Source organism: Neopelma chrysocephalum, unplaced genomic scaffold (genome assembly GCF_003984885.1).
Source record: "Neopelma chrysocephalum unplaced genomic scaffold, ASM398488v2 Primary Assembly neopelma1_105, whole genome shotgun sequence".
NCBI lineage: Eukaryota > Metazoa > Chordata > Aves > Passeriformes > Pipridae > Neopelma > Neopelma chrysocephalum.
Window position 1 is genome coordinate 717,332 of NW_020897769.1, and position 19,500 is coordinate 736,831.

Here is a 19,500-nt window from a genome sequence, read left to right on the forward strand (position 1 = left end):
AGACTGGCAGATGTTTCTCCATCTGTATTTGAGCAGACATCCCTTCTCAGTGCTTTTCCTCATCGTAACCAGGTCGCCTTCAGAGCTGCTGCTCTGGCAAGGGGTTGGTGGTATTCCTTGGTCCCTGCAGGAAGAGGCTTCCCTGGGTCTGGCAGTGACCCCCAGGAGCCCCACAGGCTGTGCCAGGCTTTGGGAACTCTCTGTGCTTGTCCCCATTCCCAGTTAACGTGTCTGAGCAGGAACTGCTCTGCTCAGTGCCCTGGTCCCCGAGTGGGGGACAGCCACCGCCCCACGTGCCACCGTGGCAGCTTCCTGCCCAGGTGCTTGCTGCTCTCCCCTCTTCTCCAGGGTTGTCTGGAAACGTGGCTGGAGGGGAGGGCCCTCAGTGGGCACAGCGGGTGCTGCGAGTCCAGCGGTCCCTTCCACAGGCAGGCGTTGGCAGAGCTCCGCTTCCCTGAGGGACACCGCTGCTCCCCGGGCTCCCACTGCTCCCCAGGATCCCACTGCTCCCCAGAGAGTGAGGGGCTGCACCTACCACCGACCTGCACCAGCTGAGAGGCCCCAGGTGAGGGGTGCCTGAGAATCGTGTTGGGGTCGTGCCATCCCTGGTGCTGTGCCCTGCAGGGGACAGCCATGGGCAGCTGGGCAGTGGGAGTCATCCTCGCCGCGCTGGCCTCGCTCATCCTCGCTGCCAACGTGCTGGTGGCCATTGTCCTCCTCTTCCTCATCCCGAAGAGCAGCTCCAAGGGGCTCTGTTTTGTCCTCAATCTCGCCATTGCGGACACCAGTGTCGGCTTCATGGTCATGAGTGTGGCCATAGACGAGATTTCCCAGCCCTTTTATCCTTCCCAGAACTTCTGCACCCTCAGAATGGCTTTTGTGATCTTCTCTTCTGCTGCCTCCATCTTGTCCCTGATCCTGGTTGCGTGTGACAGGCACCTGGCAATCCGGAAGCCTTTCCACTATTTCCAGCTGGTGACGGGCCAAAGGGTCGGGATGTGCTTGGTGGGGCTCTGGCTGGTTGCTGCCACCGTCGGCTTCCTCCCGGTCTTCGTCCCGGTCTTCCAGAGGTTCTCCGACCGTGGGAAGTGCTCCTTCTTCCATGTCTTCCACCCTGCCTACCTGCTCACCATGTTCTTCATCGGCTTCTTCCCCGCACTCTTCCTCTTCCTCTACCTCTACTGTGACATGCTGAAAATCGCCTCGGTGCACGTGCAGCACATCCAGGAGGTGGAGCAGGCCGGGCTGGCGGGGGGCTGCCCCCCATCCCGTGCTGCCAGCGACATGAAGGCCATGCGCACGGTTGCCACCCTCATCGGGTGCTTCACCCTCTCCTGGCTGCCCTTCTGCATCGCCAGCATCGTGCTGATGTTCTGCCCCAAGTGCTTCCCCTACAGAATCATTGAGAACTTCCTCTGGCTGCTGGGGCTGGGGAACTCCCTCCTGAACCCGCTGCTCTATTCCTACTGGCAGAGGGATGTGCGGCTCCAGCTCTCCCAGCTGGCTGCAGGTGTGAAGAAGAGGGTCCTGCTCCACCTCGGCAAGGGCCGCTGTTTCCCTGGCAGAGGCCCCAAGCCTGTCCCTGCCGTGTCCTGCCTGCAGCTCCAGGACTGATTCAGTAAGGAGCAGCTGTGTCCAGCTTTCCAGCTCCCCTCCTGCATTGTGACCACGAACTCAGGGCCTACCACCTGTGAAGAAGATCCCAGAGGGGCAGGACCCTGATTCCCAGACATCCCAGACATTCCCTACCAGATTCCATCCTGCCCACTGCCCCACAACCCACAGCACAGCCGGCTCCGCACCAGCCCCAGGCACCCCAGGTTGCAGGTTTTCCCTGGAGAGCCTCCGTTGGAGCAGCCTCGTGTCTCCTGGACCAAGCCCTGCCACTCCACAGGAAAAGACCCTTCAGCCATCGCTGCCCGGCTTCCCCTGCCAGACCTGGACCCCCTGCCCTCCCCTCTGCCTGCAGCACCGGCTCCATGGGCAATGAGACCCCGTGCCCGCGGCAGGTGGGGGCACAGTAGGGGCTCCATCCCCTTGGCTTGGCCCCAGCAGCAAAGGCTGGGAGGGGTGTGAACATCCTCAGGCTCTCCTGGACCACAGGCGCTCCCAATCCCTTCCCAAACCCATCTCGCACGGTCATCCCTGCTCTGGGCTGTGCCCACCAGAGGCAGAGGTGAGGGGGGTGGGTTTGGGCATGGGGGGCACAAAGGGGCTTGGCAGCAGCTGTGTCTGTGTGGGGGCTGGAGTGACTCGGGGCGGGGGGCAGCCTCAGGGGTGGGGGGCAGCCCCACGAGTGGGGGGCAGCACAGATTGTGCTGTTGCTGCTTGCCCAGGCTGTAAAGCGAGTTAATGAGTAACTGGCTGAACAGGGAGCAGGAGGACTGGCTGCCTGGGAACCAGGGAGATCCCCACGCAGGAGAGCTGCCATGTCCCACCCAGGATTTGGGACTGGAAGTGTTCCTGTGCACCTGCTCATCCCATGGGAGCACTCCGCCTGCTCTGCAGCAGTAGCCACATGGCTGTCCCTGCCAGAGGATATGATATTTAATTGACTCTCATAAAATCATCCCATTTAATCCACATGGCAAGAAATCTTCCCTTAAAAGCTGTTTATTTGCTAAAAAAGTACCCTAACCTGAAAATGAGAGTGATCTGCATGAAGTAGCCACTGTTTCCACCTCTGCCTTTGCACCACCAGCAGACATGAAGGCTCAGGGCTGTATCCAGTCGCATCCAGAACCTGCCTTGGTCCCAAGGCTTTCCCCATCCTAGAGGAAGAGGCAGAAATAAAGCTGCCTTTAAAACAAACCAAACCAAGAGGCCCTCTATGACAACCCCCTCCACCTGGGAAGGGCCTGGGACCAGGTACCACACAGCAGCTGCTGTTCCTGGCTGTGCCAGATGGACTGAGCCTGAGGGAAGGCTGCCAGGCTCTGTGGGAGGATGTAGGTGGATCTAGCAGGTGGATCCAGCCTGATTCAGCTCTGGAGATCAACACATTGTCTTGCTGCAGCAGGATTTTGCTGCCTGTTCTTAGGTGACACCCGAGCTCTGTCGGCTGTTGCTTTGATCATCCTCATCCTCACCGAGCCTCTGGTACTGCCACAGTCGGTCCCTGCCTCCGTCCAATGCCTTCTCACAGCGGGTACCAGCAGGAACAGGGACACTTTGGATGTGGGCCTCTTGCTGCTTCCCAAGCTTCTCGACTGCTGGCTCTGCCCAGAGTGGGGCTGGCCTGCAGCAGTGTGTGCCCTGAGGCTGCAGGCCTGGATCAACATGAGGAGCAGGAGTCCTGACTGTGCAGGATCCCCCATCCAAGCAGGATCATGGCTCAGGCAGCCTCCTTGGTGCCATGGACACAACACAGCAGCTTGGATGGGAGAGGGGACATCTCCAGTACCTGAAGGGAGCCTACAAGAGAGCTGGAGAGGGACTTTGGAAAAGGGCCTGGAGTGATAGGACAAGGGGGAATGGCTTCCCACTGACAGAGGGCAGAGTTAGATGGGATATTGGGAAGAAATTCTTCCCTGTGAGGGTGGGGAGGCCCTGGCACAGGTTGCCCAGAGAAGCTGTGGCTGCCCCATCCCTGGAAGTGTCCAAGGCCAGGTTGGACAGGGCTTGGAGCAACCTGGGCTAGTGGAAGGTGTCCCTGCCCATGGCGGGGGAGTGGAACAGGATGAGCTTTAAGGTCCCTCCCAGCCCAAACCCTCCTGGGATTCTATGACGCTGTGCAGATGGAGGACATGGTGCTGCTGGAAGCAGAGCTCCTCCTGCAGCAGAGCATCCCTTGCTGGGCATCTCGCTCTGACACTGACCTGTCTCCTCTCCCCAAGCCGGGCTGGAGGGGCGCTCGCAGGCTGGCCTAGCTGGTGCTCCATATCCCTCTGGGATAGCCTGGAGCAGCAGCCGTTACTTGTGAGGCCACTCCTGCTTCCATCCCTCGTCCCATCGCTGCTCCAGCCCGCAGCGACCGCAGAGCGCCGTGGGAGCGGCTGGACAGGGGTGGGCGCGGGAAGTCCGTGAAGGGAGGAGGGATGGGGTCATCCTGTCCCGCAGGGAAAGAGGGAAGAATGGAGGGCGCTCCCCACGCTGCTGCCTTGCGCTGAATAAACGCCTTTGTGCCGGGCTGGTCTCTGCTCCGCTGTCGGAGGGTCGGGGCGGCTCTGCCCGAGGCCGCGGAGCAGCAGCGGCCGCAGAGGGCTGACACAGAACCGGGGCGTGGGGGGAGGAAGAACGAGACCAGCGGACCCGGGGGGACGCGGGGGAGCGGCTGCGAGGCCGCCCGGTCCCAGTGGGATGTTCCTGGGGGGCCGGTCCCGGTGGGACGCGGACGGTGCCACTGGGATGGTCCCGGTGGGATGTGGCTGGTGGGATGGGGCCGGTCCCACTGGGATGGAGTTGGTCCCGGTGGGACGGTCCCGGTGGGATGGTCCCGGTGGAGTGGGGCCGGTGGGATGGGGTTGGTCCCAGTGGGGTGGGGCCGGTGGGATGGGATTGGTCCCAGTGGGACGGTCCCGGTGGGACGCGGCCGCTGCCGGTGGGATGGTCCCAGTGGGATGGGGCCCTGTGCTGAATATGCGGAAGAACTTCACCGTGCCGGGTGACCGCGCACTGGAACAGATTGCCCAGAGAGGGTGTGGAGTCTCCCTCACTGGGGATATTCCAGAGCCCTCTGGACTCAATCCCGCGCCACGTACTCTGGGGATGACCCTGCTTGGACCAGACGACCCACTGTGATCCCTTCCAACCTGACGCATTCTGGGATTCTGTGGTGCCGGTGGGATGCGGCTGGTGGGATGGGGCCGGTCCCAGCGGGATGGGGCCGGTGCCGGTGGGCTGTTCGCAGGGGGCCGATCCCAGTGGGACGGTCCTGGTGGGATGTTCCGAGGGGGCCGGTCCCAGTGGGTTGTTCCCCGTGGGATGTTTCTAGGGGGCCGGTCCCAGTGGGTTGTTCCCCGTGGGATGTTTCTGGGGGGCCAGTCCCAGTGGGATGTTCCCGATGGGCTGTTCCCAGGGGGCCGGTCCCGGTGGGACGTTCCAGGGGGGCCAGTCCTGGTGGGACGTTCCAGGGGGGCCGGTCCCGGTGGGATGTGGCCGGTCCCGGTGGGTTGTTCCCGGTGGGTTGTTCCCGCGGGGCCGGTCCCGGTGGGATGTTCCGGGGCGGCCGGTCCCGGTGGGCTAAAGCCAGTCCCAGTGGGCTGTTCCCGGTGGGTTGTTCCCCGTGGGTTGCTCCCGGTGGGCTGTTCCCGGTGGGTTATTCCCGATGGGCTGTTCCCGGTGGGCTGTTCTCGGGGTGCCGCTCCCGGTCCCGCCCCGCGCGCTCCCGCCCCTCCGGACGCCGCCACCGCCCCGGCGCGGTGCGCGCGCAGCGCCCGGCCCCGCCCCCTGGCCCGGCGGCAGCCAATGGGGGGGCGCGACGGGGGCGCGCGGGGCCTTGGGCGGGGCCGTGGCGGCGGGCGGTGAGTGCGGGGCCGAGCGGGAGCGAGCGGCCGGGCCGGGCGGTGAGTGCGGGCGGCGGGGCCGCAGCAGGGTCACACCGGCCTCCCCGTGCGCTGGAAACCCGGCGGTAGCGGCCGAGCGGCAACTGGGGCCGGGCCGCAACGCCGCGGCCCACGGCTGGGCCCGGCGCGCTCCCCGGGTGTGCAGGGGGGGCCGCCCCGCCCTCCATCGGCCCCCTCAGCGGGGCTCGCTGGGCAGCACCGGCCTCCTTCGGGACAGCTCCAGCCGGGCCGCACCGGCGGGAGGGGGAAGGTGGTTTGTGGGGGGGTCTGAACAACCTCGTGGGAGCCGTCGGGGCATCGGGAGTCCTGCCGGGGACACCCCCAGAGCTCCCCCAGTCTGGGTGGTGGGGAGGCTTGTTTGGAAAGGTTTGTTCCGTGTGGGAAGTCTGTTTGGGTTCAGCCGTGGTTAAAGTCACATCAGAAAGGGTGGGGAGTGTCCAGGGAAGGGAACGGAGCTGGGGAAGGGGCTGGAGCAGCAGGAGCAGCTGAGGGAGCTGGGGGGGCTCAGCCTGGAGAAAAGGAGGCTCAGGAGGGACCTTCTCGCTCTCTGCAACTCCCTGACCGGAGAGGGGAGCCAGGGGAGGGTCAGGTTCTTGTGCCATGTGTTTCCTCAAGATGAGAGAAAAAGGCCTCAAGTTGCACCACGGGAGGTTCAGATTAGGTATTAGAAGTAATTATTTCACTGTCAGAGTGGTCAGGCCTTGGAATGAGTTGCCCAGGGAGGTGGTGGAGTCACCATCTCTGGGAGTGTTCAGGAAGTGTCTGGATGTGGCACTTGGGGACATGGTTTAGGGGTGACTGTGTTGTGCTGGGGTGATGGTGGGACTGGATGATCTCGAAGGTCTCTTCCAACCTTGGTGATCCCGTGAAAGTGGGACAAGGTAGGGAGAAATTAGTTGCATTTAAGGAAGAATTTATTGTGATGCCCCAAGAGCGGGTGGTTTGCAAAAGGTGGGGGGGTGAAGGTGGCAGCAGCCTCACACCAGAGAGTACCTGGCTGTGCTCTCTGTTTCCTAAGCTTCTGAGGCTCAGCTGTGCCCACACGTGTAGCTGGGCTGTGCTGGATCTGTGGTGCCACAGCAGACGGTCCGTGGGCAGCACGGTGAGGTTTGGGGACACTCATGCCAGTACCCACAGCTGCCGTGGGCTGCAGCTCTCCCACAGCCCTGCTCCGTAAAGATCCCTTGACTGGAACTCATCTGTACGTGTATTTGGTTCCTTAAGCGTTTATGTCAAGCTTCTGCATGTTTATGTGCTTCTTACTGTCTTATTTTCCTCATATTTTGGTCCTGTGTGTGAGGTCTGGCTGTTAGCAGCAATGTATATCCAGGTCATGCTGCATACAGATGTTTTTCTTCTTTAGTGCCACGTGTTCATTACACAAACATTAATCCTTGGGTAACCTCCTCATTAGTCTGCACAGTTCCTACCTCCCCTGTAGCCACAATAATTAACCATTTTATATTTCCATATTTTCCTGCAGAATATTGCAGCAGAGCTGTGAGATGGTGGGGAAAGCGCTGGGGCAACCTGGGGTGGGAGTTTGTCCCTCTGACTTGTGTTCCTTCTCACTCCAGCCTTACTGTTCCCTGTGCTGGGAGCCGAGGGGTTGGTTTCTCTTGTTTCTTCAAGGTTCATTTGAGGGATTTTGTGCCACGTAATTAAAAGGCCCCTGGAGCTGAGTTGTTGAAAGCTGTGTGGGAGCCGGGGTAAGGTCAGGTTTCTGCACTGAAGGTCATGTTTTTGGTGCGGGCGACTTGAGCTCACAGCAGGGACGAGGTTCAGTCGCCGAGTCATTGCAAAGATCAGGTGTTGCTAGCGAGGTATTCCCTGCACCTTCCAAAGATGGCGTGAGATTTCTCCCCTAATCCCCAGTTTTTCTGCTGACATTATTCCAGATCCATCGTGTCTGTCCCGTCCAGCTGCTCCTCGCGCTGGTGCTGCCCCTCTGTGAGGTTCTCTCACCCCTCAGTCCAGATTTTTGCATTGGGATTTTCTGATGATCCCGATTGCTGGCTCTGCTGGAGTTTTCTTTGTGTCTTCCCTCTCTTTTTCTCCCTCTTTTTTTCTTCTTTCTCGTTTTTTTTCTTCCCCATCAGTGCAGTTAGTCCTTTGCCCAGCAGTTTTCTTCTCCTAACCTTTCAAAAAGATAGTTCTGAAAATATGAGCTGTTTGAGCCTTGTTCTGAGGTGGTAAGTGTTGGTTATTGCTCTCCAGGGGTGTTGAGGGAGGCTGGCAGGGTGGGGAGGGATGGGATGGACAAGCTGCCTGTCCCCTCTGAGCCTGGAACCTCCTGCTCTGCACCCCGTGGAATACAAGCTGCTCACCCCCTGAAAATCCCAATATTAGAAATCCTAGACATGTGTGCATAGGGAAGGGGGTTTGGCAGAGCCATGTGAGCATCCTGAAAATGTTCCATGGGATATTTAATAATGTTGTGTGATGGGGATGGCAGAGGTCCCACTGTTGGGAAGCACCGAGGGCTGTGCTGGTGACACACGTGTGCACACACACACTAGTAAGGAATTTTTTCCTTTGTTTGGGGTTACAATACTGAGTAAACAGCACAGCTCAGACAGGACTTGATCAAATCTCCCTGGTTTTGCTGCTGTGGACGTATTTTTGTGAAAACCCTGCAGGTTGGTGTCACTGACTGGTGTCACTGACCACTGCATTCTCAGGGGCAAAGGAGAAAGGGGCTCTTTATGCCTTTTTTTTTTTTTTAATAGTTTCCTGCTAGAATAATTAGCTTGTCTGAATTTAATATGTTTCTTCTAAACACAAGCTTCCAGAACCGAGGAAAGCGAGCAGTGTGCCTCTTACTGTCAAGGATTACCAGGAATTAATCTTTCAGTGCAAAGGCCACTAATCTCGGGCATGCAAACAGGGTTTATTTAGCTGCGTGCCAGCGCTTAGAGCAGTGATGTATGAAATCCCTGGCAAATTCAGATGCTCTCGCTGCTAATCGCCTGCCCACCTGCTCATCCAGCTCCGTCCCCTGCATCCCAGAATCTGCCTATGGGTGTCAGTCACTGGAGATGGATGGTGACACATGGAGCTGCTGGTTGCCAGCCTGGGCTCTCCTGTGCTGCCCGGCCCACCCTGGGGCAGCTTTGCTGTCAGTAAGTCCCAGCTTTCCTGTTGTGCTGGGAGCTGCCTGGGAGCTCAGCCTGGCACTCGGATTTTTAAGCGAATAACCAAGCTGGGAACAGTGGGAGAACTGGCTGAACTACTGACATACGACGAGCATCTTGCCATGTTCCTGGTGCAGTACACAGGTAACACCTGGGGGGCTGTGGGATTCTCCGAATGTGCTGCCATGTCGGATTTTCTGGGGTTGCCAGAAGTAACTATTGGAATTCTTCTGCTCTCATCAGTGTGCCTGGCCAGCCCCTGGGTCAGGTTGGTGATTTGTGAAGCTCTAACAATGGTATCTAAGCCAGGAGTGCAGTAGAGAAACATGCACGAGCCCAACAGTGGTTTTTGAACTTGAGAACCAGTCTCTGAAAGGAAACGGTTGGGGTCAAAATACAACTTCAAAGCCTTGGTGTCTCTCTCCCTTCCCTGCTGGTCTGTTTTCTCTCTGTGTTCTAATCGATTGCTGCAGGTGTACTTTGGTGTCTGCTAAAGTGCATTTCTTGAGGGCTTAAAACTAGCGTGTGTAATCACGTGGCACAGTGTATCCCAGAATCCAGTTTATTCCTAAAAGCACAGGGACCCTGCTCAGGCTGAGCACTGTTTATTTCATACATTTGCCAATGTTGGCAAAAGGTAAATCCGTATTTATAGTAAAGCCTGTGTCAGCCCATTTCTGGAGTTCCCCTGATGCTGGATAAGAGAAGTCTGGTAAGTGTTCAGAGGAGTCCAGGGGAGCCCAAAATGTCACCTGAGGGGTTCAGAGGGACCTGGGGCATCCCAGAAAGTGAGTTGAGGAGGTCAGAGGAACCCAGGGGTGCCCAAAATGGATCCCAAAGGAGTTCAGAGGTTTTCATGGCACCCCAAAAGTGACCTGAGGAGGTTGGAGGACTTCAGGGGACCTGAGGGGTTCAGAGGAGCTCAGGGTACCCTAAAATGTCACCTGAGGGGTTCAGCAGAACCTGGGGCACCCCAAAACATAACCCAAAGTAGTTCATAAGGTTCCAGGACACCCCAAAATATGACCATACAAGCACCAGCCTGCATGGGCTTTTTAAGTGTTATCACTGAAATGCTTTTAGGTGTGTGACAGTGTCAGAGTACCTGTTAACAGTTTTAATTTGAGTTTTGGGGCAGAGGTTTTATGTTCCTGCCGCTTATTAACTAGTTGGATGTCAGGAAAATGATTCCAGTGCCTGACCAGGGTGAGGCTGCTGCTGGAGTGTGTGGTTCCAGAGCAGTGCCAGGCTTGTGGCAGAGCTGCCATCGCCACTTAACTGAACGTTCCTAAACCCAACAGGGGAGATTTTGCCCAAATCCCGAGGTGGCAGCCCCGGTGGTTGCTGTGTTCCTGTGCAGGCACAGTAGGTCTGCGTGGGAGCAGCACAATCCCATGTTTCAGTTGAGATTTCCAGTGTGTTTGGCTCTTGATAATGGGAGTGATCTTAAACCAGGCTTTTCAGTTCACCTCGGGGATTGTTTCGTGTTTCTTCTTCCCCTGGTAATTAAGGCAAATAGCCAAGCTCTGTTTGCAGGGTTGGAAAACCAAGTCCTGTCCTGGGTCTGGCATGGGACCCAGTGAAGATGGATACTGCCCTTGATTTATGCCTGGAACATTGAGATCTTCCCTGTCTCCAGCCCCTTTCTGAGCGTGTGCTGTGAAAGCTGCAGCCATATATAGCCCCAGCATGGACCTGGATTGATCCTGATGGAATGGGAGGCTGTGCATTGTTAGTGCTGTTTAGGCCAGCAGGAAGCTGCAGCCTCTCTTCCATAAAACACACCTCAACACCTACTTCCATAGAAGGAAGACCACCCACAGCAGCCTGCTGTGCTGTGGGAGAGGCCTTGCTCAGAGTCACCTTCTGCTCATCTTTAAGCATCTCTCCTTTTTTTTTTTTTTCTCCCTGATCTGTTTTTTCTAGTGAGGAATCTTCTAGCCCAAGTTTTTTATTTTTAAAGGTTTAGTCACTGCATTATGGCAGTGCCTGGTGGCTCACTCCTGAAAATTGACTCTTCTGAAAATCCCTGGAGATACGTGAGGGAAGTGCTTGGAGGTGAAGGGCACACTGGCACCTGTGCCACGTATGGCTCTGGAAATGCTGACACTGGTCTGACACTCGCTGGAAACCCAAATTTTCTCCTTCCCCCTTACCTTCTGCATAGCATTTCCCTGCAAATACAGAATTCTGCTGATTTTGGCCTTTCCAGGCTGGCTTGCTGCAGGAAAACTGAGCAAACCCCCGTGACTTGCTCCAGTGCTGGTCCCTTCCCTCCTGAGCAGAGCAGCTTGGAATGGCCCAGGACACTTTGTTCTGGTTGCACAAAGGACAGAGAGGTGCTTGTGTTTGTACCTCATGACTGTAGTGGCTGAGCCTGTCAGCTTTTACCCTGCTCTGTGCCCAGGAGAGAGGGGGGGATTTTCTGCAGCTTCAGCTTTCTTCTGAGCACGTTCTCTGTATGCAGTGGGATGTGTTTGGAGCTCCAGTTCTTGGCTGAGATGATGGGGAGAGGTAGTCAGACCTGAAGGTGCCTGCTGTGCGTGGCATTTATCATATGTAGGATGGAAAATCTGACGTAATGAAGGGTTTCTTACTTCAAAGAGTGTTGGGAATCTTCTCTCTGGCTTGATTTAACTCTTGGAGCAAACTCTGTGCTGCAAGGGAGTGCCAAGCATGGTCCCTGCTGGAAGTAGGTCTTGGGATCCCAGAAGTCCTTGTTGGAGGAGCTACCAGGATGTCTCGTGAGTGGGACCAAGAGAGACTGCATTCTCTCTAGTGCTGTTTCTAGACAGCACTACCCACAAAATATATTCACTGTGAAGGAACTGCTCAGTTTCCAGCCTGTGCCTGCAAAGGAAAAGCTGCTGTGGTTCGTGATCTCATCAGCTTCCATTTTCTGTGACTTCTCAGTATTTGGCTTGTGGGATTCTAGTTGGAGGCTATATTAGGACACTAGTGGGCTTGTCTTCCAGTGGCCTGGTACCATGTGAAGTTGTAAACGTAGAGCTTTAAAGTCCTGTTAAAACCCCAGAAAGTCCTGTTTCCACCTTTGGAAGAGTTTTAGGCACTTTGGAACAGGGTATTGAGGAAGCAAGGCAGCTTTAAACCAGCTCTTGTGTGGTAATTGGCTTGGAAGGACAAAAACACGTGTAAGTGGGAACGAAGTTTTCACAGCAAGTGCAGACATGGTGCGAATGTTCCTCCTTTCCTCATGCAGTGTGGTAAGGTTTTTGGACACCTTGAGCTTCATTTGAAGCAATCACATTTTCTCTCTTTAAGTCTGGTGTCCTAATGCAGAGAATCACAGGAAGGAATTGTTGGCCTGTGAGATATCAGTTGGAAAAAAGGCTCTAGGAAAGCCAGTTCTGGAAATCTGGGAGCAATATAATAATTTTTGTTCTTGTTTGTACTCTTGTGCCCTCACCGGGCTGGTGTGGCTGCTTTTGGATTGCTCTGGGAGACACGACTGAGGTTCAAAACAACCCCAAATCCTCCCGTGGGAGCACGTGAGGGGTTTGACTCTGACCTCCTTGCTTCTCTTGGTGTGGGCTCTCCACGAGGATGAACCGAGCTGTGACTGAGGAGACTGAACCCGAGTCTGGTGCCTTGGTCCCACTGTGCAGTCACCTCTGAGCATTAACCTGACACCCCAAATTCGTACCAGCACAAAAAATGTTGCTGCATTCACGTCTGGGGATCATGTGCTGCCTCCGTGAACGAACATATCCGATTGCGTCTGATGGAGAGCCCATAAATTATAGATTTTTTGGAAGAGGGATGTTCATGAAGCGGCTGGAGCAAACCTCTGCTCTGTTCTCCCAGGAGTGTCTCGGGTTGTCTTTGTGATGCTTTGGCTGGTTGTGCCCACATCTCTCAGCTGTCTCAGTGGTGCCCAGTGGAAGGTCAAAGGGCACATCAAAATACAGGAAACTCAACTCAGCCTGAGAAAACTTGCAGCGCCTGTTTTGGAGGTGCCTGTTTTGGAGGTGCCCGCTTTGGAGGTGTGTTCCAAGTGGTCCTGTTGGTTCTGGGGCACAGGCTGAGCTCCTGTGCCAGCCCTGCAACCTCATCTGGCTGCAGGGCAGGTCTGACAAGTTCTGGAGCACTGGGGAAGCTGGAGGTGAGGATCAGCTGAGGGGCTGATTTGGGATCTCCTTAGTCTCTTCCTAGTGACATACAGTGCCTGGAGGAACTGTGCTGCAGGCTTAGCCTGCTGCTGCTCATCACCCCAATTTGAGCATGACTCTGGGAGCTTTGGGACAGGTCTGTCCAGTCCCAAAGCCAGCAGTGGTGTTCCTGTGCCTCTTCAAGAGCGTTTTACTCGCAGTTGCACCAGCCTCCCCTTTCCCTTTGCTCCTCAGCAGCTATTTAAACAAGTTGTGACTAGGCTGATCTTTTGGTGCAGGAGATAACCTGGAGGAGAATTCCTCAGGAATGCTTTTGATTACTGGCTGCCTTCCTGGGCTTTTCGGAGGGCTCGATGAATTCTGGCAATGTCCCTTTCTTTTATTTTTAAATTGTTCTTCTGGTCCCTGCCTTTGAGGCATCGGGCTGGGTGTTTACAGGTAGAAATGACTTAAGAGGAGAAACAAGTACTTATTAATTACTGCTCAGTTCTCCATCACCGTGGTCTCCTCTCTTCATTTTAATGATCTCCTCTTGTGAGTCCATATGCTGAAGGCAGGAGACGTGCTGGCTCCCAGCATGGGGAGGGGGTGGACAGTCAGAGCTGCTGCTGAAGACTCACGAGCATTTGTAGGGCTGCTTCTGCTCCTTCCTATGTGTCAGGTTGGAACTGGAACCTTCTGTGAGCAATTGGGACCCACTAATCCAGCAGAACATTATCCATTTCCCAGGAGCTGCATTAATTTCTGCCCTGGGCTTGAGCTGAGTCTGATCATGGAAGGTCTCTGGGGCTGGCACAGGTGCATGGGGGGGTGTGGACCTCCTGCTCTGGCATGAGCTGGGCGCTCAGTTCAGGCACTTTCTTAGGCTTGACTCATGCCCTGACTGGCAGAGGGAGTGCTGGCTGTGCAGCCTGAGAGCTTCCTCAGGGTTTGTCCTGTTCCAAAGGAATCTGGTTGGCTTTTTTTCCAAAAAACAACAATAGAAATCCTTTTGCCAAGAACACAAGGAGTTTTTCACTCCTTGTTACCTGCTGGAGCCAGCTGCCTCCCTCCCAGCACAGCCATTAGAGCCTGTGCAGCATCCAAGTGCTCCTCCTGCACCACAGGGCGTAATCAAGCATCCCAGCTCAAACTGGGGATGGAAATCGTAGGGATAAGTGGGTTGGGAAGCAGTGGGTGAGCAGTGTCCATTGGCATTCAGGTGCTGGTCAGTGCCAGGTGTCTCCTGTCAGAGCAGGGTGTCTGTCCATCCTGGTGACACCAGTGTCCAGCTGTATCACTGCTTGTCCACGTTGTTCCCTGCTCCCAAGTGTGGGAAAACTCTTGTTCAAGTTTAATGTTGCCTTTTCCATCACCTGGATAATAATGGAGGCAAACCTTGCAATTACTCCTTTTCCTTTCTCCTTGTGTCTTCCCTGCGTACGGCCTCTCTATTTTTAACCTGGGGCCTCCAGATTTGTTTTCCTGAGCCCTTGTGACCTCTGTGATATTTTGACTTTGGAATATTTAAGACACAGCATTGTAGGCATCCTGCATAGCCAGGCGTGACTATTGTTGTTGCCAGCTGAATAGTCGTTATTTTTTTGGCTGCTTCTGGAGTTCTCACCTTTCAGTGGCTGGGAGAGGAGCCCTCCAGGCTCCCTGTGTCCACTTGGCTATTTACAGCTGCACCCAGCAGCCACGTTTATTAAAGTTCTTGGAAGTGGAATCCTCTGGAATAGAAATCACAACACTGCAAAGTGTCTGGAGGAAGGTTTGGTACAAATGCCTCGGCCCAGCGGTGCATTGGGACGGGATAATTGTCATCTGTGGTGCTCTGGCAGTTCTGCTGATTCCCCTTGGAATTGTGGTTGTTTTTCTTACTTTATATGGATCTAGATTTTCTTACTTTATAGGGGTCTAGATTTGTTTGGGTTTTGTATTTTTTTCTTTTTTTTTTCATTGTCTGTTCAGAGTGAGTTTGCTGAGAAAAAAGTAAATCAAACTGAATATTTTAATGCTCCTTCGGTCTTGCATCCCTGCAAGTGCTGACTGTGACAGAAGGTGGAGTGAGGAACTGGGTGCTCAGTTCAGAGCACTGGACCCCTCTCTTGAGCCTGGAGAAAAGGAGTCTCAGGGGTGACCTTCTCACTCTCTACATCTCCCTGACAGGAGGGTGGAGCCAGGTGGGGATCAGGCTCTGCTCCCAGGGAACAAGGGACAAGAGGAAACAGCCTCAAGCTGTGCCAGAGGACGTATAGATTGGATATTAGGGAACATTTCTTCACAGAAAGACTTGTCAAGCCCTGGCACAGGCTGCCCAGGACAGTGGTGGAGCCACCATCCCTGGAAGTGTTCAAAAAACACGTGGATGTGGCACTTGAGGACATGGTTTAGTGCTGAACATGGTGGTGGTGCTGAATGACGGTTGGACTTGGTGATTTTAAAGATCTTTTCCGACCATAACAATTCTATGATTCTCAAACCCGCTGTGATTAACTGCACACTGGAAGCTTTAAGTTTGGAGACTCCATTAATTTGGAATTGTTTACAAAGCACTTGTGTCTTGTTACCTGTAGTTTAAGAAACAGAGCATTTTAGGGAGGTGGGACTGTGTTCTGCTGGCACATAAATGCCATTAATTGTCCATGACCTGCAGTCTGCCCACCACAGATCTGTGGGTGGATCATCCAATAGCTGCTTCAGACTCACTCTGAAGTGGGTGTAATTCCTTGCATTAGGGAATACACTGGAAGCTGCAAACCAATTTTTTCTGCAGTCCTCTTTGGTTCAATTCTGCATAATTTGCTTAGATCTTTACCTTCAGTTTACTTAATTTATAAGGCTCGATCTGCATTTATTCCTGAGTAAACCTCACTGTTGTTAGATCTTCTTTATCAATAGCAAAGCCCGAGCAGCAGGACTCGAGGCCCTCTGTCTTTGAGCACTGAGGTTCTTAAAATGAGCGTGAGGAGGAGTGTGGTCCTGTGGGCTGGGTCTGGAGCTTCCCTTTTCAGGGATGTGCATTCCAGAACCCCTTCCATGCCCATGAAGGGGAACAGCTGCCTGCCAGACACTTTGAATAAAAATTCCAGTAGTACCTTCTGGTTTTGAAGATCTTCTAAGTCGTGCCTTGTTTTTTGGTAGTAAATAAGTTCAAGTGAATTCACAGCTGGTGACACTTAAGTAACTATTAAAAATGTATTTCTGTACTGGAAGAAATAGGAAAAAATCCTTGTCCTTTGAGTTTCCAGGCATGAAAAGCTGATTAACAGAGGGGAGACGCACCCCTGGCTTACACTGCCAGGCAGTTTGATTTGTGTGGGTGCTGGGATTGATGTTAGTGAGTAATATTTTATGGTGGTATCATTCAAGTGTGGCTGGGCCCTGTAAGCAGGAGGCACAATTCCCCCAGGGCCTGGAGTGCTGCTTGTGCCTGGAACTGGGCGTTTCTCTCATTCCTGTGGTTCTGAAGCATCACAAACCAGACTGAAGGAAGTCTCTGAGTGTGTGTTTGTTTTTTTATTTTTATTTTAGGCTTAAACCACCTGCCCTTTGATCCTGCCAGCACCACCGAGTCCCTGCAGCTGGGCAGCGCCGCTGGCCCCCAGGTGTCGGAGAGCCCGGCCGAGGATGGAAGTGATCCAGGAAAGAGGAAGAGAGCAATTCCTCCAGGTGAGCTGAGTGGCAGCTCCATTGCTGGCAGCAGGGAAGGGATCCACGTAGCATAGCCTAAATCCAGCTGCTGTGCTGGGTGTTGGTGTGGAAGGTGGGCAGGTAGAGCTGTGCTCTGGTCTGGTGTGCCCGGAGCCATGCTCGGATTGTGGGATCTCCACAAGGAGAACACAGAGACAGAACAAGGGGGAATGGCTTCACAGGAACAGGGCAGGGTTAGGTGGGATATTGGGAAGAAATTCTTACCTGTGAGGATGGTGAGGCCCTGGCACAGGTTGCCCAGAGAAGCTGTGGCTGCCCCATCCCTGGAAGTGTTCCAGGCCAGGTTGGAAAGGACTTGGAGCAATCTGGTCTAGTGGAAGGTGTCCCTGCCCATGGCAAGGAGATGGAATGGGATGGTCTTTAAGGTCCTTCCCACCCAAACAATTCTAGGATTCTCTATAGCTGTCCCAATAGTTTTATTTTTCTAATTGAATAATATCTCAAAATCATGACCATAATTAGAAGCATGATAAGGCAGATGAGCCCAAATGACTGGAGACATTCATCTTTACGAAAATGTCATAAAAGCAAACTGTTAGATTAATCATATGATGTTGTAATATCAGATCAAGGAGTCCTACAAAAAATATTTCTTTGATGCCATCTTCAGGATTTCTCTGAGTGATTGGGAAAAAAACCCCCACACAGAATAACATCTTTGCAGATTATATTGTGGTTGAACACTGCAATCCCACCAGTGTGACTTGGGGAATGTGGCACCTGCTCGTGCCATGGAGGTGAGGTGTTACAGTGTGTGCAGAACAGTCTCTCTGTACTCCCTCTATAATCCCTCCCTTAGTAACTTTTCCATAAGGAGGTGCCAGGTGCAGAGGGATGAGGCTGGACCTGAGGCAGAAGGAAGGTGATGTGCAAAGACCACGGCTGCAGAAACAGGGTGAAATGTAATTGGGTAGAGAGAAGGTCCAACTCTCTTTCCCTGGAGAGAAAAATCATTTAAAGGAAATTTGAAGGAAAATCTGGATCTTTACAGTTTACAGCAGTTTAAGGATGGTTTTGAGGTGCTGAGAGAGCACAGGAGAGCTCCAGTGGGAGCAAAGAGCTGAGCCTCTTGTCCTTCTCATGTCTCCTTCTCCCTCCCCATCCTTCGCCTTCCCATCTATGTTTGAACAAACTCAGGCATTTCTGCATGTGGGCCCCTCTCACTAAAACCTGCACAGACAAAAAGAACAAGTGTCTGTCAAGTGGGAGCCAGGTAAAGGTGTGTCTGACCCAGCCAAATCACTGAAGAGAATTTGAATGCTTAGTCAAACCCTGTGTTTGTGTAGTGTCAGTGGCTCCAGCTGGATTGCCTGGTAGTTCTGCTCTGCTGGTCCTGCTGCTGACAACAGCACGTTGTTCTTTGCTTCCTTTCCCCTTTGAGTGTGGAAGAGAAGTGACTTCCAGTGGCAGTGGGAGGATTCTGCTGGGACAACCTGGCCAGCTCTGTTCAGTTGAGTGCAGTTTCACAGTTTATACCTGCTGGATGTGTGTCCTTTGTTCATAAATCTCTTGGGAGGAATCAGTGTCCCGTTACCTTTCCACCGGTGTTTCATCAAGGCCCCTTAGAGCTGTTAATTGCAGTGGATAAACCATAACTGAGGTGCTTTGAGGTGTTTTCCTAGACCTGGCTGCTGTAAACGTTGGTTGCTCCAGAGGGACAGCACCGCTTGTTTTTTTCCCATCTGGCTTTTCCCCGAGCATTGGGCTCAGCTGTGGGTTTGGGTGCTGACACTGCAGAGCCTCGCTGGGCAGCGTGTGCCCTGCTGCCCTAAGCTCTTAATCACTTTTATTTTCCTCTCAGCAGATGGTGGCAGAAATCTGAGCCTGGACTCCATTCCGATGGGATTGCCAATGTCCGACCCGACCGCCTGGGCCACCGCCATGAACAACCTGGGGATGGCTCCCATGGGCATGACAGGACAGCCCCTCCTGCCTGGTGAGCTGAGCCAGGCCCTGCCCACCTTTCCTTTTGGACAGGTCTTTGGAAATAACCTGTTTCAGTGCAGTTGGGTAAACACCCACCACGCACACAACCACGTGGACAAGCTGTGCTTGAAATACATTAAATCTGCAAATGATTTATTTAGAGACCTGTTTGAGAGGATACATATTTTTAAATGCAAATAGTTATTCTGGGGTGCCTCCAGATATTCTGCAGTGGATGAGGAGGAAGAGGATGCCACGCAGAGCTCAGGAAACCGGTGATACCCAGGAACACGTTACTCTAAGCTGAACTGGAATGGCTTAAAAGGAAGGGTGGGAGGGAGATGAAGAGAAAAGCAACAGGGCAGCAAATTGGATATGGCAAAAATTAATGGAGGATTCTGTTCTAGGAATGACCACCTTGTCTAGAATACATGTGCATGGGTCAGTCATCCTGTCCAGGGTGAAAGAGCTCCTGTGAGAACAGAGCTGGGCTGTGCCTGGTTTCCCAGCAGTGCAGGATTCTGGACATCAAAGTCCTGAACTGACCTGACTGTTCCACGGCTTTGCTGCACTAAGGAGGATGCTCTCTCCTGCCTGAACATTTGCCTGCTCACCTGGGGAGGGAATGTCTGTGTTGGCAGCACTCTGCAATCCCATTTCTGCTCTTTTGGCACAGAGCAGGTTGTTTGCTGTGCAGCCTATACATATTTAACAGCATCACTTAACTTGCCCTAAGTTTTGCCTGCAGTCTGTGCTCTTGGAATAATAGAATCATGGAATGGTTTGGGTTGAGAAGGACCTTAAAGCTCATCTTGGTCTAACTCCTACCATGGGCAGGGACACCTTGCATTAGACCGGGTTGCTCCAAGCCCGTGTGTCACAGGTGTCTTTCTGTGGACAAACCTCACTGGGAAGTGCTTGCCACTAGATGGGAGCTGGTGTCTACAGAGGGGAGAAGGAAGTACTTTATTTTAACAGAGAAAAGTTATTTGACTGAGGCAATCAGCAATGAAATAGTTTTAAAAAGTTCTTTTAAGGGCATAAACCTGAAGTTTGATGTTGCCATGTTCCCCCTCTGGTGTTTGTTCAGCTGATTTGCACTGGCACGTG

At 53.7% G+C, this 19,500-nt stretch overlaps 2 protein-coding genes across 5 annotated transcripts in view; both read left to right on the forward strand.

Moving 5' to 3' along the window:
* Positions 1-633: 633 nt before the first annotated feature.
* Positions 634-1,614, forward strand: GPR119 (G protein-coupled receptor 119). Its single transcript, XM_027696119.1, has one exon. The coding sequence runs from the start codon at positions 634-636 to the stop codon at positions 1,612-1,614; it is 981 nt and encodes a 326-aa protein (XP_027551920.1).
* A 3,801-nt stretch (positions 1,615-5,415) lies between these two features.
* Positions 5,416-19,500, forward strand: part of ENOX2 (ecto-NOX disulfide-thiol exchanger 2) — a 31,382-nt gene continuing 17,297 nt past the window's right edge. Inside the window, exons 1-4 of one of the 4 annotated variants that reach the window (XM_027696104.1) lie at positions 5,416-5,462; positions 16,285-16,329; positions 16,360-16,422; positions 18,266-18,400. In XM_027696104.1, the coding sequence (XP_027551905.1) occupies positions 18,304-18,400 (97 nt within the window). In that variant the 5' untranslated portion in view covers positions 5,416-5,462; positions 16,285-16,329; positions 16,360-16,422; positions 18,266-18,303. Of the gene's footprint in view, positions 5,505-8,644; positions 8,783-16,284; positions 16,423-18,265; positions 18,401-19,500 lie in introns of those variants that run through there. The other 3 variants (XM_027696103.1, XM_027696101.1, XM_027696102.1) reach the window with 3 other exon arrangements.

Coding starts and splice junctions, on each gene's coding strand:
- GPR119 (XM_027696119.1), top strand. CDS start 634: ATGGGCAGCTGGGCAGTGGGAGTCATCCTCGCCGCGCTGGCCTCGCTC.